The sequence below is a fragment of the Tachyglossus aculeatus genome, chromosome 18 (genome assembly GCF_015852505.1).
Source record: "Tachyglossus aculeatus isolate mTacAcu1 chromosome 18, mTacAcu1.pri, whole genome shotgun sequence".
Classification (NCBI taxonomy): Eukaryota; Metazoa; Chordata; class Mammalia; order Monotremata; family Tachyglossidae; genus Tachyglossus; species Tachyglossus aculeatus.
In genome coordinates, this window is record NC_052083.1 from 38,442,458 (window position 1) to 38,467,326 (window position 24,869).

Sequence of the window (24,869 nt, forward strand, 5' to 3'; positions counted from 1 at the left end):
TGCTCAGCCCAGCCGCGAACCAAGTTTTGGTGAGTTCCTTTTGGTAAAAACGAACGGTGTCTCTCCTCAAGCCGAGAGCCGGGGAGCACGGCGGCCTAAACTGGGTTTACTGGTGGGGGGCTGGGGGGGGCGGATAAAATAAAGCAACATTGAACAAATGACTTTTTTTTTTCTTTCTTTCTTTTTGAAGTTCAAAACCTGAACCTTCCCCCCCCCTCTTCCTTTGGTCTTCTCTCTCGCCAGGTCCCCACTTCATCAGAAGAGAGACCCAAGTTGCTGTCCGGGTCACTCCCCCTCCCCCCCCCAACCCCTCCCGCCCCGGAGGCTGGCGCTCCGGACCCGGTCACCCCCCCATCCCGGCCCACGGCTCGCCGAAGATCCCTAGCTGACAGAGGAACGGACAGGTACGAAACCGAGAACCCCCCACTCTCCTCCTCCTCTTCCTCGTCCAACCCCCCGCTTCCGGTTGTGGGCGGCGGGTGGGCGCTCGGCCTCGCCGCTTCACATTCACAGAATCACTTCTTGTGCAAAACAAGCAGTCTAAGTAGAAAGAATGCCCTCCGAGTCCTAGTAAAAACGGTAGAAAAGACTCCACGGCGGCCCGGCCCGGCCCGCCCCCGCCCCGGCCCCCGCCGCGGGTGGATTTATCTGCCGAGGGCGGGCATCTGTGCGTAGACGGGGTAGGCGAGCCGGACGTTGAGGGAATCGTTGTGTTGGACCAGGGACGTCTGCTGGTAATGGAGGACGAGCTCCTTGAGGGTGCCGTACAGGTTGTAGGGCTCGGCGAACCCGTAGCCGCGCGGGGTGCTGTAGATGACGCAGTGCTTCACTTCGCCGTCGGCCCTGCGGGGGAGGCCGGGACCGACAGTTAGGCAGGGGTTTGGGGAGCGGACAGGGCGAGGGGATGCCATGACCTTCCCCAACACCCTCCGCCCCCTCTCAGTCTCCCGGCGGGAGCTCGGCTCATCCCCGGCCGCGGCCAAGGTTGGTTCTCCGGTCACGGCCCGTGGACATCCAGTAGACGTCCACGTGGGCCCGGAGGGCAGAACCCCTTCGCCCGGTTCCCTCCTAGCTGCTGCTGACCAGAGGCAGCCTCACCCCGCCTCGCCGGACCCCGGGTGAGTAGAGGAGCTGACGCCAGACGCCGGAAATCGGGGCCTCTGTCCCCCTCTGTGTAGAAATCCCAAAGGCATTCTGACTGCAGTTTTAGTCTAACTCTGCAACGGGGCGACATCATCACCCCAAATGGGGCGTCAGCACAGAGCTGGCCTGTACGGGCGGAAGGCGAGCCGGAGTTGGAGGTGGGGGGCTTCCTCCAGGTCAATGCTGGACCCCAGGAACCCATCTGGACTTGTGGAAAAACGGCAAGTCCAATCAAGGCTCCTGGCGCCAGCCAGGACAGATGCCTCTGACCTACGCCGTTTTCATCGCATCTGCTTTTGGGGGTCCGTGGGTAAGGGGGAGTACTCGCTCGGCACTCGGCCCCCCTGAGTTTTATCATGTAGTAAGAACTCTCCTTTCTTTTTCCCCCAGGCTGCTCCACCCCGACCTCTACACCACCGAGCGGGCAGGTCGTGGCCAAGGGGGTCCGTAACAGCGGAGCGCCGACCCTTCCTTCCGCGCCCGGAGCCGGCCAGTACTTACACCACGGAGCAGGCGTAGCATCCTTTCTTGCTGCTCTCGCGGATTAGGAAGGCCCCGTCGGGTTTCCCGCGCAGCAAGTCCTCCGCCTGGGTGCGGTTGAGATCCCCGACGAACCAGGTTTTCTCGTCGTAGTGGGGCAGGTTCTCGTCCTCCTCGTTCACAAAGTAAGTGCTACGGGGGCAGGGGGGGACGGAAGGGGTTTCTTTCCATTCAGAGGAATTAAAACTCGCTGCTGAGACGCGGGGGGATGTTACAGACTCCCACCCACCCCCCAACCAACACGCACGCAGGTGGACCGGGCCCGGGCAACAGGGAGATGCAAAGGAAACAGGGAACTCACTCGTCTCTGTTCTCGTTCTGGATTCCCAGCCAGTCGTTGAGCCGCTTCTGCCTGACGCCTTTGTGGTTAAGCCAGCTGCCGTGGGAGAAGACGGAAAGAAGGGATGAGGCGTCTCATCACTAGGGACCAGGGGAAAAAGGCCGTGGCCATGGCCGGGGGTTGACAAGGGATCACATTCCCATCCCGGGGTGGGGAGGAAGGCCCCTCCTCTCCAGCATTCCCTGACTAACCCCTTATTGTCATCTCCTTCAGGGCAGGACTTTCATCTACTAACTCTCCTAAGCCTTTTTTTTAAGGTATTTGAGCGCTTACTACGTGTCAAACGCTGTTGTAAGCACTGGGGTAGGTACAAGTTAATTAGGTTGGACACAGTTTAAGTAGGAGAGAGAACTGGCATTTAATCCCCGTTTTACAGCTGAGGAAACTGAGGCACAGAAGTGACTTGTCCAAGGTCATACAGCAAGTAATAGGCAGCAGCGTGGCTCAGTGGAAAGAGCCCGGGCTTTGGAGTCAGAGGTCATCGGTTCAAATCCCGGCTCCGCCGCTTGTCAGCTGGGTGACTTTGGGCAAGTCACTTCACTTCTCTGAGCCTCAGTTCCCTCATCTGTAAAATGGGGATTAAGACTGGGAGCCCCCCCGTGGGACCACCTGATCACCTTGTAAACTCCCCAGCGCTTAGAACAGTGCTGTGCACATAGTAAGCGCTTAACAAATGCCATTATTATTATTATTACGGGCAGAGCCGAGCTTAGAACCCAGGTCCTCGGACTTGCACGCTCTGTGCTCAAGAAATACTCCTGAGCGATTAAACAACTGAATGCGCCGGTCAAAAGTTCTTCCTTCAAGTTATGCAAAGCTGCCGTGGGAGAGAGGGAGGAAGGAAGGGAGGGCTGCTTTTGGCCCGAGAGCTTTCGCCTAAAACGCCCTTCCGGGAGGCAGCCCCCGAACCGGCCCGCCCTGACTTACACCAGGTACTGGTCTCGGATCTTGCGCAGCTGAATGAGGTCTGGCTTGATGCTGTTCATTTTTTTATCGATTTCCCGGTTGTCCAAAGCTTGTTTCTTCAGGTCCTGCTCCAGCCGCATTTTGCTCTCGTGGATCTCTCCCAGTCGGGACTTCAATTTCTCGTAGTTCATCATAATCCTGGGAAAAGTTTTCACTGACTGGAGAGATTCTAAGCCAGCTTGGGGCTCACCGTCCAGGGGCTGGGGTTTCTCTGTACCCTCGTTTAGGTGACCCTGCTCCCAGAGGAACAAAAGGACCCTGCCCAAAATGCCAGCTGTGGATGAGGGGAGGTAAGCACCAGGCTTTCCCTGGCAACCAAAGCCCACCCCTCTTGCAGCCATTTGAAAACTGAGAGGGCGGGGTGGGCGAAGAGGAGGGAGAGGAAGAAAGGAACGGTGAGATGCAGAGAGAGGTCAGGAAGAGGAGAGAAGTAAAAAATGAAGAGGAGGGAAAGAAAGGATGGAGAGAAGGAAGAGAAAAAAGTTGAGAAGTGGAGGAGGGAGTAAAAAGGGAGTAAAAATGGAAAAGGTGGGGTGGAAGGGAAAAGGAGACAGAGAAAGGGGAGGGAGAGAAGGCGTGGAGAGAAGGAGAGTGCAAAAAGTGGAGAAAACAGTAGTGAGAAAAGGTTAGATAGTGAGAAAAGTGGTGAGAGAATCTGGAGTGAAGAAAAGAGTGGGTAGAGACTAAAGATAAACCAAGGGTGATAGTACCAAGAAAGGGTGCCCAACAAGGAGAGGTTCGGAGGGGTTGACCTGATGGATAAAATAAGTAGAGGAAGATGGAAACAGACCAAGTGCCAGGGACAGGAGGGAAGGAGAGGAGGAGAGGAGAGCCATACCTACACCTCACCTAGTGAGTGACCAGCTGAAAAGAGGAGGACATGGAGCCTTCTGCCTGTGCACAATGACACTGTGATTCCACCTGGGGTGGGTGGGTGTGCAGGGGGGATTAACAACTTTGTGGGAAATTTCACTATCACCACAACAATTGGGAAGGCCAACTCCACCTGCGGCCTAGCCTGTTTAACCCTATCCCGAAAGGGCAGGGGAGAAGAGAAGGGGGATAGGGGCACCAAAACAGTGCCCCCTCGTTCTTGTCTTGCCCTCCTCTCCTGCCCTGGCTAACTGCAGTAACGAAGCAGCTCCCCACAACTCTGGTGGGCCCCTGGGGTGGCAGAATCAGAGGGCCAGTAGGTTGGCTGCCTCTTGGGTGAAAAGGGAAGAATCGGGCTCACGTTAATGTGTTTATTCTCTGGCCCCAAATCTCCCTGCCAGAGAGGAAGTACCCGGGCAATGAACTTGAAGGGCATGCTCTCCCTTCTGGAGTACCAGCCAAACGCCTAGTTTTTTCTGCTCGCATGCCAGCTTCCATGGGAGACTGACTCCATCCCCACAGGACCACTGCTTGCCCTGGAGGTGCCACAGGTTGGGCACTGAAGACCCAGGTGAACTACTGCTCTTATCAGCCGATGAGATTCCAGAAGTTGAGCGCAACTCTCACTACCTTAAAAGGTGCACGTCCCCACCCCACCCTCTCTCCCATCGAGGCCGGAACCACCCTAAGGCAGGGCCGGGAGCTGAGGGAAGAGACAGACACGAGCCCCTCGCAGGATCTGCCGGGCTTACCGTTCGATTTCCTTCTCGTTCCCCTCGCGACGAAATCGCTCGATGTATTCTTTGCTGTACCGCTCCTGGGTGTGGCACTGCTCTTCAAATATTTTAATTGTTTCATTAAAAGCTTCAATTGCCGTCCTCTTCATCTGAATTTCCTGCAGGGGGAGGAGAGGGAGGAGGTGGGGAATACTGACCTCACTGTCTTTTGTCGGACGATCTCCCAGGTCTATTTCCCATCCCTCTTGGGAGCGGCAATTAGGGTTCCTGAAGGAATCTGTCACGTGACCACACCCAACCAACTGCCTCAAGTAGAAATCCATCTCCCCTCACATAAGGTGGCTAAAATTCCAAGACACAAGGCCCTAAGGCTCCCAATCCATACTCTACTCTGGCCCCCGTTTCCTCTTCCTGAAAAGGCTGCCTCTGTCCGCATCTTCCTACCCTTTCTAAACCCCTGCCAAGCAGCACTCCCCCTCCCACCGCCCCCCAGCTCGCACGCACGGCTCCTCCCTGGGCCTCGAGTGGGCCGATCCCTGCCCTCGAGGAGCTTGCCCAGATTAGAAGGAACAAGAGTGAGGGGGCAGACGGGACCGAGCCCCCCTACCTGAGAGGTTCTGGTGTACTCCTCGTACAGGCGGTCGTACTCCTTGCTCTTCTCCTGGTACTGAGCGTGGTACTCCTGAAGCTTCTTCCCCACGGCGTCGATGCTATCTTCCTTCACCAACTGATCCTGGGGGCAGAAACCAAAGGGAGAGGGTTAAGGGTTGACTGGCTAAGGCCGGATCATTCCTTCTACATCCTTTTCCCATCCTCCACGTGTAGGCCCTCCTACCGGGCAACCCTCGGGGGCAACCCCATGGGAGCTGAGAGGCTGAAAAATTACAAGCGTTTCAATTTGATGGGCGATTTGGGGCAGCTAGTCCAGTTAATGCTAAGTGTAGCAGGGAAGCAGCGTGGCTCAGTGGAAAGAGCCCGGGCTTGGGAGTCAGAGGCCATAAATGAGCCCCTTCCTTCCTCTCCCCCTCGTCCCCCTCTCCATCCCCTCCATCTTACCTCCTTCCCTTCCCCACAGCACCTGTATATATGTATATATGTTTGTACATATTTATTACTCTATTTTACTTGTACATATCTATTCTATTTATTTTATTTTGTTAGTATGTTTGGTTTTTGTTCTCTGTCTCCCCCCTTTTAGACTGTGAGCCCACTGTTGGGTAGGGACTGTCTCTAAATGTTGCCAATTTGTACTTCCCAAGCGCTTAGTACAGTGCTCTGCACATAGTAAGCGCTCAATAAATACAATTGATGATGATGATGATAAATTCTAATCCCGGCTCCGCCGCTTATCAGCTGTGTGACTTTGGGCTAGTCACTTAACTTCTCTGTGCCTCATTTACCTCATCTGTAAAATGGGGATTACGACTGTGAGCCCCACGGGGGACAACCTGATTACCTTGTATCTACCACAGTGCTTGGCACATAGTAAGCACTTAACAAATACCATTATTATTATTATAACCCAGCCACCCTCAAGTATAAACCTGGAATTCAAGCAGGGCCACCGACTTTCTGGGCAGGTAATAATAACGATGGTATTTGTTAAGCACTTACTATGTGCCAGGCTCTGTACTAAGCACTGGGGTGGATTCCAGCAAATCAAGTTGGACACAGTCACTATCCCATACAGGGCACACAGTCTCAATCCCCATTTTACAGCTGAGGTAACTGAGGCACAGAGAAGTGAAGTGACCTAACCAATGTCTCGCAGCAGACAAGTGGTGGAGCCAGGATTAGAACCCATGACCTTCTGACTCCCAAGCTAGTGGCTCTAGACACCACCCCGATCAGGCTGCTGAACGCCAGTGGGGAGTGGTGATTTCTTCCCAAGCGCTTAGTACAGTGCTCTGCACACAGTAAGCGCTCAATAAATACGATTGATTGATTTACGGGGACCGATCCCTTGGTTCTAGAGAATTTTAAATGCTGATTAATCCGGGAAATAAGAGACGAGATGCTTGGGGTGGTTCCAAGGTTTGTCAGATCTCCCCATCTTCTGTGTAGCACAGTGCTAGGCACACAGCACAGTAGGTACAATACCACAACGCCTTTTATAATTTAGCATAGTGTTGTTCATTGGCGCTTATTAAGTGACCCGTTTCACCCCCCCACGTGCATTGGCAATCTCAAGGGTTAGAGGACACTTTGGAAATCGCACCTGTTGATATCTGGATACTGGATACATCAGCTTCACATCGAGTTTGGGATTGTACTGAGCAAGGGATTCATGGCGGTAGTGGTTGATGAGCTCCACCACAGAATTAAACGTCAGCGGATCCGAAAAACCATATTTACCATCCCGGTGATAGATCTTTATCAGCTTATTATTGCCTCCCTTCCTGTAAAACAAGACAGCGGCTTTAGGAATTTTCTTTCCCGGGTATCGCGAGATGCATCGGAGAAGCTCCTCCTCGTACCGAGTTCAAGTTTGAAGTCAGGGCAAAATCGGGGTGGTAGAGAAAGGGCCGGGCCTGACCAGGGCAGGAGGGCTCTGGAAGAGAACTTTTCGCCCGCAAACCAAGTTGAGGAGAGGTAAATGCCAAACCATGCTATCCGTGGAGCACTGTCAGGCCAGGCACTTGTATCTACCCCAGCACTTAGAACAGTGGCTGGCACATAGTAAGTGCTTACCAGATACCATTAAAAAAAGGAAAATGTCAGCACTGTTCTGTGTCCCTTTGGCTCTAAATGGGTGTGAAACCTCCTCACCTACTTGTTCATTGTACTCCATACCCCAGGGGGAATGTGTCTGACAGGGAAAGGAGAAAGCATGTGGCACTGCAGTAACCACTAGCACTAGTTATTTCCGTCACGCAGGATTCCCCCTTCTAGACTGGGAGCCCACTGTTGGGTAGGGACCGTCTCTATGTGTTGCCAACTTGTACTTCCCAAGTGCTTGGTACAGTGCTCTGCACACAGTAAGCGCTCAATAAATGTGATTGAAAATGTGAAAATGCCCAGGGTACCCTAACACACAAGGGCATATCTCCAGCTCTCCGGTCCAGTCTCTTCCAGCCAGGGCCCTCTCTGCCTGATGTCATTCACTTGGGGGAAGAGATGGGGTGAAGGATGGAGGGAAGGGATGGAGACCCTCAGGATGGTCACACCTCAGTCTTGGAGGCGGAGAAAAGAGTGATGAAGGGAGCACAACCAGGAGGCAGAAACGAAGACACTATCTCACGGCAGAGCTCACTAGCTGCAGGTCCCAGCAGATCATTTTTCAGTCCCTCCCCGCCCCCGTCCCCCCCACAAAAAAATTCTGCCCATAAAATCCCCGTGCAGTCAGCCAACAAATGAGCCAGGTTCCGGGAGGCCCGATAAGGTCCCGGGCGGAATCACTGATCTCCTCACCTTCGGCCGACCCAGCCTGCGGGGGGGAAAGTGAAAAATACACCGGCCGCCCGTATCTCTGAGTTACCGGTGTAAATATTTCGAGGGGAGAGGATAATTCATTCACCCAGCTATCGATACCACAACACGTAAATCCTGAAGTTTTTATGGACTATTGGAGTGAAGAACCTGAAGTGAACCTCATCTTCTCAGCACTCAACCTGCTCCTCATATTTAACTACAACTTAACTCTAATTTCTCAGGGGGAATAACAGGATAGGCCCCTCAGCCAGCCTGAGAGATCATTCGAAAAAGCTGCAGCATTCAGAAGCTCCCCCCAAAAGCCATTTATATCACGAACAATAGATGAAGATGGATTGCTAATGCAATCATCGATGTGGCTCAAGGTTTTGATGCTCAAGCACGACACTCGAACCTAATTCAATCCTCTGAATGACTGATTACAGGGAAATTAATCCAGGACTTTACATCATCCTGACTTGCGAACAGCCATTTGTAGTCACATAAGAAAGGTACGATTCTCATGTCATTCAGCCGTCTGTCAGATGAGTAAAACATTAGGAGTAACTGCTCTCTAGGGGTGGGGGGGCATGGCAAGCAGGAATTTGGAGGCTCCTTAGGCTTGGAGCCTCCTTGGCTGCTACCTTCCCAACGGCTGGAACGCCGGGAAAGATGTGGCCGCTTCTCCACAAAGGACTAGTTCCCAGCCTGGGGTGGTGAGGGACCAGAAGGGCTGACTGAGCCCTACCTGGATTGTAGGATTTACGGGTTTTAATGCTGCAATTCTGGACTGGTGAATGTTCACTTGCTCTGTTATCTGAACTATTGCGTTTTTTGTTTGGTTTTTAAATGGCATTTGGAAAGCGCTTCCTATGTGCCCGGATGAGAACCGAGGTCCTGTGCCTCAGAGGCCCCTGCTCTTTCCGCTAGGCCATGCTGCTTCCCATGCCCTCGTCGCCTTCTTTCTCTCTATACGCGTCCATCCCCAGCCCAGACTTTGAACATCCCGCTAGCGGGCGGTCGGCCTGACGGGTGCTCGGGCAGAGTTTTTACCTCAGTGTCAAAGTGTAGTCTCCCTGCATCTTCGTGGATGCATCGCGCACCAAGAAAGTCCCATCCGGCATGTCTCGTAATTTGTCGTTCACCTCCTCCCTGGATGAGGAAACAACGGTAACAGTGAGATAAATAAGCTGGCGTCACCTGACTAACGTGGTGGGCAACTAAGAGGGCGGGAGAAGAGCGCCCAGCTCTCCTGACCCCCGACATGGACTGGCTTTCCTTTCCTCCTGGCTGTTCGGTAGTAGGCGACCGCAGGGAGGGGGATGGCTATCTGCCTTTGAAACCGTCCTTTCGGGTTTTGGAGGTCTGCAGGGGATAGTGTTTCTGTTCGGTCTTCAGGGCTTCCTCAGGCAGGTTTGGACTTGTAGCTTTTTAGCCAAACCAGCAGCTGCGCTGATCTGCTGTTTAGAAGGAAGGTTATATTTAAAGCAGCGGTAACAGCTGGGTCTGATCGGAGAAAATCACCGAGTTCACAACCTCTCGGCGTGATCTGCTCCGGCCTGAGTCTGCGCTGGGAACATCACCCTTTGTGAGGCTGGGGGTTGGGCCCTTATGGGAAACTGAGGCTTGGGCTCTTTGGGGAAATGGGCCCTCAACTCTCCAACAAGGTGGACGAGAGGAAGGAAGGACCCAGGCCTTATCACTCCGACCAGGGAGAAGAGGTCTTTCTAGCATTCATCCATTCATAAATAAATAAATACACCTGACGCCTTGGGAAAATAGTTCAAAACCTTAAGAACCTCTAAACCTAAGAGCCCGACGTTTTTCCCCCACGAACCCCGCTTTCTTTCAAAGACAGGGAAGGACAAAAACCAGCTGCAAAACAATGGAAACAATATAACCTTTACTTTCCTTTTGGCCTGAAACCTACGCAGCAGTCATCAAAAACTCTCTCCTTTGCCGATTTCGTGGGGCAGTACCTAATCTAATCAAAATTTTTAACCCCCGGGAAATAAGGAATGATTCCAGTCCCTTTCTGTGAGACATTTCTAGGGATGGGACCACTGCTTTGGATTAAATACAAAGCTGAAAGAGAAAAAGAAATTGCTATTCAGAGCTGAAAAGCCTCCAAGGAACGCTTTGCCAAGGAAAGGTAACCTTGGGGGAAAAAGAAAAAAAAAAGACCACCTAATGGCGCATTAACACTTAAAAAACCAACTATTAATTCTCGAGGGACAAAGAGGCTTAAGAGCATCTATCAGCTTGTGGCAAGAAAGGATCTTAGTTACCTGGAAATGTCCCCCCAGTACCACTCGGCATCCTGGAGGGCTACAGCAGCACTGTCCTTGACCTCATTTGTGCTTGACGGAGTCATTGGCTTGGGCGGTTTGGGAGGAAGAGCTAGAAGAGGAGAAACAAAGGTTACATAGAGTAGCTGTCATTCACGTTCCTGTCTCCTCAGCTAAAACCAGCCCACTAATATATATCAAGTCCGGAGCAATAACCAAACACTATTTTGTATTAAATATTAGCCCAGCAAAGAAAGACTCCATCTAGACCTCTGCCAGAGACTGTGTGAAGAGGAAAAAAACAGTCGTTTGGCTTTTATGGTAACAACAATAATAATAATTAGTGGTATTTGTCACACACGTATTATGCATCCAGCACTGTAATAAGTGCTGGGATAGATACAAGATAATCAGGTCCCACATGGGGCTCACGGTTGAACTAGCAGGGAGAACAGGGACTGAATCCCCATTTTGCAGATGAGAGAACTGAGGCACAGAAGTTAAGTGACATGCCCAGGGTCACACAGCAGACGCTGGGACTTGAACCCGGGTTGCCTTCTGATTCCCAGGCCTGTGCTCTTTCCACTTGGCCATGCTGCTTCCCTAACAACACTTCGGATTTGATATTGGTTCTGGGCTAATAAACGCCCCCAAACTCTGCAAACCGAAAACCCCCTGGAGCAAAGTCTGTGAGATGGGTATATTGGCAGAATCCCCAGGATGATAGAGATCTTTCGGAAACGTGAAATCTGAACTACAGCCGGCCGGCAGCTTATCAGACAATTTTCTGTTCAATTAGCCAAAGTCGGGGGCTTTTATTTTAGAAAACGTGCAATCGTCTCTCATAGTTCCTGGATTTCTAACGGAATCAGACTATGTGATACAAAGCAGCCGTCCTCAGGGGTTCTGGAGAGGGCCAGGCTGGGCCTCGTTCTATTCTAAAACTCTCTTTTGCTTTCTTGTGGGGGCCTAGTTCATTGATCACCATTTCGCTCCATCGCACTGGGCAGAAGAACACACAACACGCACCCAAGGTAGTCCAGCCCTTCGCCTGTGGTATTTGCCAGATCTTAGAGAAGCAGCGTGGCTCAGTGGAAAGAGCCCGGGCTTGGGAGTTGGAGGTCATGGGTTCTAATGCCGACTCTGCCACTTGTCTGCTGTGTGACTTTGGGCAAGTCACTTTACTTCTCTGAGCCTCAGTTACCTCACCTGTAAAATGGGGACTAAGACTGTGGGCCCCACGTGGGACAACCTGATCACCTTGTATTCTACCCAGCGCTTAGAACAGTGCTTCGCACATAGTAGGCGCTCAACGAATGCCATTATTATTATTGTTATCTTTTGGGAAGAGCAGCGAGGAATGAATAAACCATGGGGTTGGGCGGGAAAGGTTTTCGGTAAAATCCGAGTGCTAAGGGGAGGGGCTGGGTCTGTCCGCCTGATGCCTCCTGTGGAGCTGAGCAGGCAAGCCTCAGTCCCATCACCTCAGGATCGAGAGCCTGCGGGACACAAGGCCCTACTGAGAGCTCACCTCCTCCAGGAGGCCTTCCCAGACTGAGCCCCCTCTTTCCTCTCCCCCTCCTCCCCCCTGCCTTACCTCCTTCCCTTCCCCACAGCACCTGTATATATGTATATATGTTTGTACGTATTTATTACTCTATTTATTTATTTTACTTGTACATATCTATTCTATTTATTTTATTTTGTTAATATGTTTTGTTCTCTGTCTCCCCCTTCTAGACTGTGAGCCCGCTGTTGGGAAGGGACCGTCTCTATATGTTGCCAACTTGTACTTCCCAAGCGCTTAGTACAGTGCTCTGCACACAATAAGTGCTCAATAAATACAATTGATTGATTGATTGATTGACCTGTGCAACTCCACTGGGGCTCTCTCTTCCCTGCCAGAGGGAGCGGACTGTAACAGGAGGGCTACCGGCAGGACGGTGAAACGCCAGTTGTGCCTGTGGCCTCCCGTTCAGCAATTCGCTCCTCCCAACTAACAGGACCTGTATGTCACTCGGGAATTTCCCATCACCGACCCACAGCTTCCGCCTTTCCCTATGCTCTCCCAAAGCGTCTCCCTCCCCACCTTTAAACCCCCCCCCCGAAAAGTCATCCTTGCCGAGAGACCTTCCCAAACTAATTCCCGCTTCCCCAATCAATCCTCTTCACCACACTTTACCACCCCCATGACTCATTACAGAGGGAGGACTAGTGTTGCCGAATTATACTTTCCAAGCGCTTAGTACAGTGCTCTGCACACAGTAAGCGCTCGATAAATACGACTGAATGAATGAATAAATGACTTCACTCTCCTTCTTTTACAGCTGGCGATTTGTGTCTGCTTGTCTCCCATTGGGGTGCCAGCAGGAAAGCAGGGACTGCCCCTTCCACTTGGCATTTCCAGGCCTATGCGGGTGTGCTGGTGGGGATGGGATGAGCTGGACACCCCTTCTGACAGTCCTTTAATGCTTCTAAGGGCCCTGCTGAGAGCTCACCTCCTCCAGGAGGCCTTCCCAGACTGAGCCCCTTCCTTCCTCTCACCCTCGTCCCCCCCATCTTACCTCCTTCCCTTCCCCACAGCACCTGTATATATGTACATATGTTTGTACATATTTATTACTCTATTTATTTTACTTGTACATATCTATTCTATTTATTTTATTTTGTTAGTATGTTTGGTTTTTTTTTTTTTTTTTTTTTCCTCTGTCTTCCCCTTTTAGACTGTGAGCCCAATGTTGGGTAGGGACTGTCTCTACATGTTGCCAATTTGTACTTCCCAAGTGCTTAGTACAGTGCTCTGCACATAGTAAGCGCTCAATAAATATGATTGATTGGTTAAGGGAATAGGAGGCCCAGGGAGAGGAGGTGTTTGCAAAGAGGCCAGTGGTCAGCGTCCAAGAGACAAGCGGGCCCTGCTGAAGGAACAACTAGCACAACATCTATCCGGGAGGCGTCCGCTAAACACGGTAGAACCACCCAGTCAGCGAGAAGGCGAAAGCAAAATCTATCGAAAGATGATGACGGAAACAGAGTTGGGTGGGGTGCTTTTATTCCTCAAGAGGCCACCTCTGACCAGCCGAGAGATCCAGGGGCCTCATCCAATCTCATCTTGAGAAACTGCCTTTTCCTGCCCTATCCAAGCACCTGACCGTTTCAAGTGGGGAAATAACTTGCTCCTTTTATGCTTAGAAGGCCCCATACAGTGGTTTGGTGATTGGGTTTCTCCATCTTTTAATGCTGAATGAGTTCTTAGTTCTTGAGTTTCCCAAGAGACTTGGGGCCTTCTGGGTGAAAGGGGCCCATCATTTTTCTAAGTCCGTGAACACTGGAAACAAATGAACCCATCAGGAAAACTGGAAACATAGGTAGCAATTTAAAATCAATCAATGGTTATTTACTGAGCGCTTATGTGTCGAGCACTGTACTAGGAACTTAGGAGAGGACAACACAACCAGTCAGCAGACGTGTTCCCTGCCCACAATGGGTTAGTGTGGTTAGCATCGTATTATGGGGAGTGGTCTACGCCCAAAGAAAGGCCTCATCACCCCCACTTATGAAATATAAACAAGTAAGCCTCCCTTATAGAAAGCCATAATTTAAAACAATAACAGAGCATATTTCTCATTTTCCACTGAAATTGGAGGGGAATTGTAAGTAGTTCCCTTAGACTAGGAGTTCATGGTTCGTGGGCAAACTGAAAATCCTTATCCCCACTGCTCCATGAAACGTGTATGCTCTCCTCCAGGATGTCCATGCTAGCTGCAATTCTAATGAGCTGCTGCATCCAAGGATGAACCTGGAATGATCTGGAGGTACAATTGGGGGAAAGAAAAAAATTGTCCCTTCTGTATGTAAAGCTAGAGTTGGAAAGAGGTTCTCCGTAAAGCAAATATAGTACTTCTAAAAAGATGCACTGCAACCTTGGCTCTCTCCAAAGAGCAGGGCAAGAGGGGCCTGAGCTACCCTTAACCGGAGGAACCCTAAATTAGGCAATTTTGTCTAATATTTAAAAAATCAAAAGAACAACCAAAGCTACAGCTGCCACATTTTTAGAATTGTAGAGTTTAGAGTTAGGTTGTAGCAATGGCAAAAAAGGAAAAGACAGTGTTTCTGCACATTATTTGTTTAATGATAAAATCTCAATTATCCTAAAAGAATTTGAAAAAAGAATGGCAACTTAGGAAGCTATGAGTAGGGAGGATATCAGTTGTAGTGAGATGGAAATTCAAAATTCAATGACAATATACAGAGAGAAAAGAAGCATGGAAGAGGCAAAACACAATCTGACTATAAATCTAACCACTGGATGATGGAGCAGATTGAAGTGGTTTTTTTGAACACTTTCTGATAATTACTTAAGGTAATACAGTCCTCAAAATTGCAACCAAGTGAGAATCTGTGCCCACCGCATTTTGGTAAGAGACTTTTAAAAATTCAGGATTGAGAATTTCTGAGAAAACTAATGGAGTCTTTTCACCAAGCATATAGCATTTTCAGTAAAACAGTGTCATTACCTAATACAGTACAGGTACAAGTTTCTAGCTATAGTTGGTTATATGCTCACTCTCATGGTTTTTCTGGTCCGTACCTTTAATTAGGTCTACCAGGTGCTAGTTAAAAAAAAAAAAAAAACACATAGCCAAAGCAATCTTTCTCTTGATCCCTTTAGCCTCACCCCATTTTAGAAGCAAACAAGTTATTCCAAAAGGGGTATTAGACTTTCCATCTCATTCCAAAACACACTGGTGCTAGAATAACAGGAAAGCAAAACACAAAAACTAAGAAACTGAGCAAAAAAAAAGATTACAAGTATCCTCTGTAGGCTGCCAAACTGGCAGGCAGAGAAAATTCCAAAGGAAAAGGATTAATACCAAAAGCCCTCTGCAGCCAGGACTCACAAGTCCAGTTCCATAAAAAGAAAGACAGGGAGACAGAGAGAGGCTTTTCTGGCATGCAATGAAGATGGTCACATATTCTGGACCTTGAATTGCCCTCAGAGGCATTGAATGTGAAGACTGGGCCCAGAGGCTACTCAGTAAAAGCCTTCCCATATATAGTCTATGTAAACTGAAATGTCCTAAAACCACACGTGTGCCCAAGGACACAACACACAAAAACCTCCATGGACAAGAGGCCTGCAAAATATCACAGGGGCCAATACCTAACGGAACCTATCTGCCTCGGATTGAGATGATTTCAGCTCACTTTTCTCTAGCCTTATTTCTTGTCCAAAGGCATTACTTCGGGGTTACCAGCCTTGACTGACAGCCAATTTACTTCCATTCAAGTCCTCATTTTGGTCAGGAGATAGGCTGGTAATAACAGAATTCCCTATCTTCCACCACCGTTAAACTCTCCGCTTCGCTTGCCCCATCTCGGCTAGGAGTGCCAATATCTTGTCATCTGACCCCAGAACCTTGACTCAATCCTCCATCCTATCATTCATCTAAACCCCAAACCCAATGAGGGGTTTCTGTTGTTTTAACGTAATGAGCCAGACTTTCCCAAAGACTATGCTCAACTTTCTGGTTGGTGGGTTGGCAGGACTCAAAACTGAATTTCTCTTTGGCGGTTAGAGTTCCTCACTGCTTCGGTGGACAAATGTGTTTCAGGGCCCCTCTTTTATTTCGTTTGGGTGGTCAGTTTCCCGATCGCTGTCCTCCCTCCAGGATGTTGGGTACAGAACCATCCTTTGTCCACATCAAACCCTACACCCCGAAGCACTCTGTCGCACACCTAGGTCTGCAGATCTAAAATTATGCTGATTCCGGAAAACGACATCCTGGGCTGTTATATATATTTAAAGTCACTAACGGGCCCTGAGAGGATGTAAAGTTGATCTCAGAAACCATCTTGTTGCATTTCCCAACTGCCCATAATTCAACTTGGCAGATCTGGAGTTCACAGTGATTCCTGCCATACGAATAATTAGAATTTAAAGAAAAAACACCCCCTGGGGACTTCTAACCTGCCTTCGCTTCTTGTCTAGAGTTGCTGGAGACAATGGGGGGGGGGGGGTGCCTTTCTGAGAACTGGGGTCCCAGAGAGGTCCCCTGTGATCCACGTTACACAGCTTTTGGCTGGAATTTTGCTAATCGTTACTGGCAACCGGACAGCAAGACCAAGACAGAGAGGTTTACACTGACCTCTTCGGAGGGTGTGTATAAAGCCATCCATTTTCATTCTGGAAGGAAGGCACTATAGGTGCTTAGATCCTATTCATGTGGGAAGACAAAGGTTTATGGGGCACAGCCCTCTGGTGAGTGAATGGAGTTTTCCCAAAGCCACCACTGCGTCAGATACCTTTTCATACCCTTCCCAAACCCCCTTCCCCTCCCTCCTGCACCTCTTAACTACCCCCCCTCTTCCCTTCTTATCTGTACAGTGGCAAAGTTGAGTCATGGCATAGAGGGGTGAAGACCAGACCGTTTTTGTTCAGATGGCAGGTGAACGCAGCCCAGGCCCAAGGGTCAGGGCCGTTACAGCACTTTCTCTTATGCCGAGACCTCTCTTATCCCGTCTATTTCTCACCTTCCCACCCTAGTTCCTTCACTCCTGCCACTTTGCCGAAGCACCTGAGTAATTACGTTCCTCTTCCAACCCCCTCTGCACTTATGTACACAGCTTTATACACTACTGCTTCCCCCTACTACAATTTATTTTCTTATCTGTTTCTACCACTGGACTGGAAGCTCCCTGAAGGCAGGGATGACAACTCTACTGTACTCTCCCAAGCACTCAGTTCAGTATGCTACATACAGTAAGCATTCAATGATTAAGACTGACTGATACTTAACATTAATTTTTTAGTCTGCCCCCAGTATGATGCTGTGAAAAAGGAAATCAGTGGCATGGAGAGGTGTGGACGGGACACAGATTCCAATCCTGGCTCTGCCAACTGCTTGCTGTGTGATACTGGGCAAAGCACCTCACTTCTCTGTGCCTTGCTTTCTTCAGCTGTAAAAAGGGGATTAAACACCCATTTTCCCTCCTATTTAAGACTGTGAACCCCATGAGGGACAGGGACCATGTCCAACCTGATTAACTTGTATCTACTCCAGCGCTTAGAACAGTCCTTGATACGTTAAGTGCTTGAATGCCATAATAATTATCACTGTATTATTATTATAATAATAGCAACCTGGCATAGAGCTATCTGAGAAGGAGCTATTCTCCTTGAACAGGGGCTCCCGGAAGATTTGGCAACAAAAGTACAGTAAAAAACAGCAGGAGTGGCAAATGCAATTCCTTTACCCCTTTTGCGCTGCCTAAGAACTTGGATCTGGCCTCTTTAAGCACTTTATAGTCACCCCTCCCTCTGCCCCACAGCACCTGTCCACTTCCACAATTTATTTAATGTCCTTCTCCCACCCTAGACTTTAAACTCCTTGTGGGCAGGGAACGTGTCTACCAACTCTACTGTAATTCATTCACCCAAGTGTTCAGTACGATGCTGTGCACACAGTACGCATGCAATAAATACCACTGATTGAAGGAGAATCTCGACACGTTCAGACTCACAACGTGAAATGCATCAGAGAAGCAACATGGCTCAATGGAAAGAGCCCGGGCTTTGGAGTCAGAAGTCATGGGTTCAAATCCCGGCTCCACCAACTGTCAGCTGTGTGACTTTGGGCAAGTCACTTAACTTCTCTGTGCCTCAGTTCCCTCATCTGTAAAATGGGGATTAAGACTGTGAGCCCCCCGTGGGACAACCTGATCACTTTGTAACCTCCCCAGCACTTAGAACAGTGCTTTGCACATAGTAAGTGCTTAATAAATGCCATTATTATTATTATTATTATCCATCTTCTCTGCGACATTTCCCAAGGATAGAGAGGAACTTACCTCTGCCAAAGGAGGCAAACACAAGCAAAGACCTTGAGGGCCTAATGGGTGCTATTTTGTGAATTTACCCTATGTTGGTTGACCCTGGCACAGAGTGAAGGCTGATTAGAAATTACAAGAATCCTCTTAATCACTATTTAGAGAACCCCTAACCAGGGCACTGTTCTAGGCACTTGGGAGCAAACAATTGAAGTACAAAACCACATCCCTGAACTCCAAGTTACAAACATACAACAGGAACAGGAATTGCATACAACAGGAATAGGACTAATGACGTAGATAAAAATGACAAAAGTAGGAAAATAAACTATGAGGTAGATAGCATAGTGCTAAGAAAACCTGAGGGGACTATCCTGCTACTTGTAGAGTCCAACCAAATTCAAGGAGTGAAATTGATAGATTGTTTTCCTTAAAGAGGGATTCTGCAAGAACATCACCCTACGATGTGAGCAAACCACTGCACCATACCTTAGCCCTGAGAGGATGGTGCTCTGACCAAGACTAAAATGAACTTCCTTTCCTCCGCAATTTACTAACTCTAAATTTCAGCTCTGAAATGAACGGAATGGTGAGGGTGGAAAAAAGGGGGACATATACACTCATTCCAAGAAACAGCGCATCCAGGCTACATAATGATCTTCTACTGACTAGACCAGACAAAGAATGCTAAGTTACTCTGAGGCAGGGATAGGGACTAAAAACCATGAATAAAGGAACCGATCTACAGCAAGGCTTGCTGCTTCGGAATGGTGACAAACAAATTCCAATGCAAAGCTGTTGAGGACAAAAAATGCTTCATTCACATGGACTCCTTACAGTCTTACAAACAGTTAATCCGTGGAATAAATACATTTGATTGATTATCTACTAAGGGTTTGGCACTTTTCTAACACTTAGGACAGAGAAGCAGGTCTGTCTACTGGAAAGAGCAAAGGGCTGGGAGTCTGGAGATCTGGGTTCTAATCCCAGTCCCAACACTTCCCTGCTGGGTGACCTTGGACAAGTCACTTAACTTCCTCTGTAAAATGAGGATTAGCTACCTATCCTTCCTCCCTTTTAGCCTGAGAGCCCCATGTAGGACAGGGACTGTATCTGATCTGATTGTACTGTATCTAACCCAGTCCTTGGCATGTAGTAAGTGTTTAATATCACAATTATTATTATTGCTCAGATAGGGGAAAATATACCAGTTGCTACACATTATCTGCCCTCAAGCAGCTTGCAATTTAAGAAGACAGAATGATTTACAGACAGTGAAAACTCAAGGAATAGCAAGGATAAAGCAGGAAGCAGTATATATAGAGAAAACAGGACCAGTCCCATAAATAATTTCATGGACAGACAGTCTTCTAGACTGTGAGCCCGCTGTTGGGTAGGGACCGTTTCTACATGTTGCCAACTTGTACTTCCCAAGCGCTTAGTACAGTGCTCTGCACACAGTAAGCGCTCAATAAATAAGATTGAATGAATGAATGAATAATATAAAACAGGAGTGCTGAGGAGAGGAACAAAGCACCCAAGTGCTAAATGTGGAGATGGGGCTGAGGTGACTGGACTGAAGGGACCCCAGTGAACATCAGGAGGTGACAAGGGGGAAGGGGGGAGCTACAGCTGGGACAGTGGAAGATGGTGGGAAGACCACAGAGAAACTGGAAAATGGGAAGCCAGGTCTCTGCCTGATCCTCTCTTCCTCCTTCTCCTCCCCTTCCTCCTCCTCTTCCTACAGCCTTGAGGTAGATTCTTGCTCTCACCATTTTGAAGGAGTGATTTACCAGACTCCTGATGTATAGACAGGCGTTTTTGCTCACCCTGGCACTACACCAACTTATCTAGACAGCTGAACACAACAAGGATGCTGAATGATTAACTGCATAAAATTCTGCGTTTGAAAATGTTCCAAAATGAATTCGAACAGAAGTGAAGAGTCTGAAGTAATCAGCCCACTGGTACGTGAAGCCCTGTTGGTCTACTACCTACCCTCTGAATAGTAAGTTTGGCCTTCGTATTCTCACAAGGAGAGTTTCAAAAATGTGAAGTCTTAATTTTTACCTGGTTTGCCAACAGCCATCCATCGGGTGGCAACAAAATAAGAAACGTTTTGTGAGTAAAGCACAAGGAAAACAAATTTGAAACCAAGAATTGGATACTGAAGATTTTTGTTACACCTCTCAAAATCTAGTTTCAAATAGAAACCTATGGGGAAATGAGAAAAACTTAAACAGTACTGCACTGGGTAGTGCCTTTGTTGTAAAGAATTACTAAAATTTAACATTTTGCATACAAAACACTGGTGAATTAGTAACCATTTTGCTTTCTTTTCAGTTTTGTGAAAGCATGGGAAAACTAAGAACCAGGAGCTGGGAAGAAAAGATAACGGTTATGTTTTGTTTTGTTTAAGGTAGATGAAAGCAGTCCGAGTTTATGGGTGGGCGTGGTTTTTTTTTTTTTGGTAAAATCCAAAAAAAGGAAGAATTAAAACAAAGTCACTTTCTTCCTTCAACAGCGCACGGCCGTGTTCAAATCTAGACCAACGACCGTTTGGCTCGCAAGCCCTGAATCGCTCACCAATTCTGGCTCACAAAAGTACCATTTTTTTGCACTGACATGGTTCCTCTGTAATTGGCTTCTTAGTAACCCTAAACCTTTCCTTTCCCCCCCACCAACCAAAACTGCTTTCGGAGCTAAATCCCAAATCAGACGTTGGCAAAACTAATCTCTGAATGGAGACAGTTCAATGGCCAATCACAACCCAGCATTGGGATCGTATGTTCCTGACGTGGAGACAGAAAGTAGCTGAGCTGTTTCCAGCAGGTAGTTTTAGTTGACTCAGGGAGGGAGAGGATTTGCTCTCTCCTGATGCTGCTCAATACTGAAAATGATACTGCTTAGTCTGTTTTTCTGGAAGGTTTTTTTTTTTTAATTTCAAGTATTCCTGAAAAGGTATTACATATACACCCGCCCCTAAAAAGAATCAAAACTGAAACTACTCTTGGCACTGATTCAAGGGATGTGTCACACATTCCCACACTAAAATTCAATATAATAAACATTTTAAAGAAATTTTCTTTCACCGACAGAAAACAAGAATAAGTCCTTGCCATTTTCCAAGTTCTAAAAAAAAAATTAAAAATAAAAGGATTTTACGTTTCCATTTCAAATATCAACAGATTTCACTACTTGGCTGCTCAACACTTAATTGGTGTAAGGACAATAGGTTCTTTAGGGAAAATTACGAACATCGATTCTAGAAATGCCAAAAACAAACCCAAAGTACTACAATCAATTCCAACTCTAGTCAGAGCATATAGATTCAAAATGAGCCTGGAATACTGAAAACTTTAATTCACCATTTAAAGGTCAAAAGTATTTACCAGTCCAAAAGACCATATTTAAATTTAGGGCTAACTTCAGCCTGGGTTTACTTTTAACAAGTGTTGGAAGAAACTTGAAAAATTATTTTACTATGACCTGCAGAAACACTTTAGTCAAAACTCACACACCCCCAATAAAACCACCACGTGTGCACTTTTTTACATTCAAATTTAATTAGAAATGATAAAGAACATTCTTCTTTTAAAAAAGACTTGTCACTCTTAAAACTAAAAAAAGATGAACAAATTTAAAAAGGAAATTATGTTCAGTATATCATAAATTCTTAGCTAACCCAATGGCCTCTCATTTAAGATTCACACAGCTATATTATCAAGGAACGTCATAACTGAGACAATTCTTATCTGTAAATTTATTTTACACCCATAATATACTCCAATCTGGAAGAGACAAATTGCTTTTACTACTCTGAGATGAAAAATTGTCACCATTAAGCAACCATTCTTTAAACTTTGACATTTAGTACTGTTACCCTCGTCTAAATTTTCTTTTCAAAAGTTTCATTTTTCATGAAAAGTAACTTTTTCTGGTTGCATTATAGTTCATTGAATTGTATACTATATTACTAAACTAAGTTGAGAAAGGCCATTCCACAGATGAAATACAAGCCAAACTGAATTAAATGAGAACTCGTTTAAATGGGTCAATCTGTAGAAAGTAGATCAATTCCAATACTAGATGTAGAAATTAGCTTAGTTTACATGTAGAAATGACTGACGTCTTAGCACTGGGGAACTAAAGGGATCTATGTGAAAATGCCTACTTAAAAAGTGAATAGGAAAATCCTAAAACATCTTTTGTGATAGGCGCTTGTAAAAATTCTCGATTCAAATATTCCTTCCACCCAAGCAACCTAATCGTGTCAGGGAATTTCAGACCACCACCCTAAAACACCCTGGTGTTCTGCCCACTTAGATGCTTTAATGTATGAGGATTGGGTTCACTTTTAAAAATGTTTCCTAATCCTTGTGGTTTAAAAGAATGTACAACCTTTTCTTAGCCTTCCTCTTGGTATCAATGATTAAAAAGAGGCAATCACATTGGCATAAAGGCCTGTTTTCCAGAGTAGTTATAAAAGGGACAATTAGCTGAGTAGGTGGGGGAAATGATAGTGGGCCTTGAGCATCTTGGAAAATAGTGATCAAGATCCAATTTGCCAAAGGTAGGGTGACCCCAAAGTCACGCTGTTTTTCCTACCATCAAGGTCTGAGGACTTCAAATCTTTGATTCCATTACAAAAAAATATCATTTAGCTAAGTCACAACCCTCCTATGCCTGTTTCCTCCTCCATAAAATGGGGCTCAGATTCCTGCTTTCCCTTCTGCTAGATGTGACCCCCAGTGGGGACAGAGACTGTCCACTCTGTCCCCAGCGCTTAGCTCATAGTAATTTCATAATAAAATACCACCATACTTATTATTATTAATAATAATGGTATTTGTTAAGCGCTTACTATGTGCAAAGCACTGTTCTAAGCGCTGGGGGGGGATACAAGGTGATCAGGTTGTCCCACATGGGGCTCACAGTTTTAATCCCCATTTTACAGATGAGGGAAACTGAGGCCCAGAGAAGTTAAGTGACTTGCCCAAAGTCACACAGCTGATAACTGGCAGATTTGAACCCATGACCTCTGTCTCCAAAGCCCGTACTCTTTCCCCTGAGCCACGCTGCTTCTCTAATAGGCACCCATCAGGCATTCTGAGAATCCTGGCTACCTTAAGTACCATTGTTATTATTATTAGTAGTATTATTCCACCAATTAGAGACAACTACATTTTCAGTTTAGCCGCAAGATACACAGTTCTGTTCCATCAATCCCACCCGGGTGAAAAAGCGCTTAGTACAGTGCTCTGAACATGGTAAACGCTCAATAAATACAATTGATTGAACAAACATGTCCTGGCTTGCAAGGCAAGACAGGATCAGAAGCAAGCAGAGCTTGCTGAAACCCAGGCCATTTACCAGTTTGTGAGAATGCTCACTGCTTCCCACCTGGGCAGGGATTGGGGAGGACAATGGATGACCCATTGTCACAGCAGAAGACCCAAACGGCTGCTCTGGGGTGAACCGAAAAGGAGGAACAATAAATAAGGAAGACAGAAGAAGAAATGCTTTAAGGACAAAGAAAGAAAACCTCAACCCCTGTGGCCATGAGTGGCGGGTAGTTGGGAAGCAGCAGAAGACAGATTAACCACATCAAAAATCATCTGAAATAACGGGGAAGGGGTTTCTTGGAATACAAGCTTCGAAAACATCGCAAGACAGACAAAAAAGGGGGAAAAATGGTAGCGGGCATTACAGGTAGCCAAAGCAACTGAGCAGCAAAGAACAGTCTCCTTTGGCTGCACTAAATCAATCGTATATATTGAGGGCTTACTGTGTGGAGAGCACTGTACTAAGCACTTGGGAGAGTACGATATAACAGAGTTGGTAGACACATTCCCTGCCCACAGTGAGTTGGCAGTCTAAAGGAAAGTCGACTGCACTCCACTCAATGTAGGAGGGAATTGATATTTATCACCTGCACAGATAAAATTCTCACTGATGGTGTCTTCGATTTCAAACTTGAAAAATGTACATATGGGGGTGTGTGGACGTACACACACACTTTTTAATCTATAGTTTCATGTCCACAACGCCACCGGAGCTGATCAGAAGACAGTTCCAACAGTCTAGGAGCAGACATCTAAGTTAACGAGACTAATAAAAATTGCTCTGAATGTTTTCTCTCCTTTTCTCCGTGGAGAAGTGTCAGTGCTCTAAACACAGCTGAATGTTAGGTTCAAGCTACTTTTTTAAATGGTATTTTTAGAGTAATGGTAATTACGGCATTTGTTAGGTGCTTACGATATGCCAAGCACTGTGCGGATACAAGTAAATCGGGTTGGATACAGTCCCGGTCCCAGTTGGGACTCTCAGTCTCAATCTCCAGATTACAGATGAGGTAACTGAGGCACAAATAAGTGAAGTGACTTGCCCACAGTCACAATGCAGACTGCACACTGCAGAGAAGCAGTGTGGCTCAGTGGAAAGAGCCCGGGCTTTGGGGTCAGAGGTCATGGGTTCAAATCCTGACTCCCCCCACTTAGCTGTGTGACTTTGGGCAAGTCACTTAACTTCTCTGGGCCTCAGTTCCCTCATCTGCAAAATGGGGATGAAGACTGTGAGCCCCACATGGGACAACCTGATCACCTTGTAACGTCCCCAGCGCTTAGAACAGTGCTTTGCATATAGTAAGTGCTTAATAAATGCCATTATTATTATTATTATTATTATTATTTATTATTAAGTGGCAGAGCCGGGATTAGAACCCATGACCTTCTGACTCCC

At 47.4% G+C, this 24,869-nt stretch overlaps 1 protein-coding gene and 1 long non-coding RNA gene across 4 annotated transcripts in view; one reads left to right on the forward strand and one right to left on the reverse strand.

Moving 5' to 3' along the window:
• The first annotated feature begins 308 nt into the window (after positions 1 to 308).
• Positions 309 to 4,740, forward strand: LOC119939969. Its single transcript, XR_005454865.1, has 4 exons — positions 309 to 404; positions 1,534 to 1,808; positions 3,217 to 3,279; positions 4,264 to 4,740. It is a non-coding gene; the product is annotated as an uncharacterized LOC119939969 (long non-coding RNA).
• Positions 336 to 24,869, reverse strand: part of LOC119939968 (phosphatidylinositol 3-kinase regulatory subunit gamma) — a 117,785-nt gene continuing 93,251 nt past the window's right edge. For all 3 annotated transcript variants that reach the window (XM_038760020.1, XM_038760018.1, XM_038760017.1), the window contains 9 exons: positions 10,299 to 10,410; positions 9,064 to 9,162; positions 6,818 to 6,998; positions 5,207 to 5,332; positions 4,615 to 4,757; positions 2,951 to 3,127; positions 1,985 to 2,059; positions 1,645 to 1,815; positions 336 to 843 (listed from right to left, as the gene is read on the reverse strand). In XM_038760020.1, coding sequence (XP_038615948.1) covers positions 645 to 843; positions 1,645 to 1,815; positions 1,985 to 2,059; positions 2,951 to 3,127; positions 4,615 to 4,757; positions 5,207 to 5,332; positions 6,818 to 6,998; positions 9,064 to 9,162; positions 10,299 to 10,410 — 1,283 coding nt within the window. In that variant the 3' untranslated portion in view covers positions 336 to 644. The remainder of the gene's footprint in view (positions 844 to 1,644; positions 1,816 to 1,984; positions 2,060 to 2,950; positions 3,128 to 4,614; positions 4,758 to 5,206; positions 5,333 to 6,817; positions 6,999 to 9,063; positions 9,163 to 10,298; positions 10,411 to 24,869) is intronic.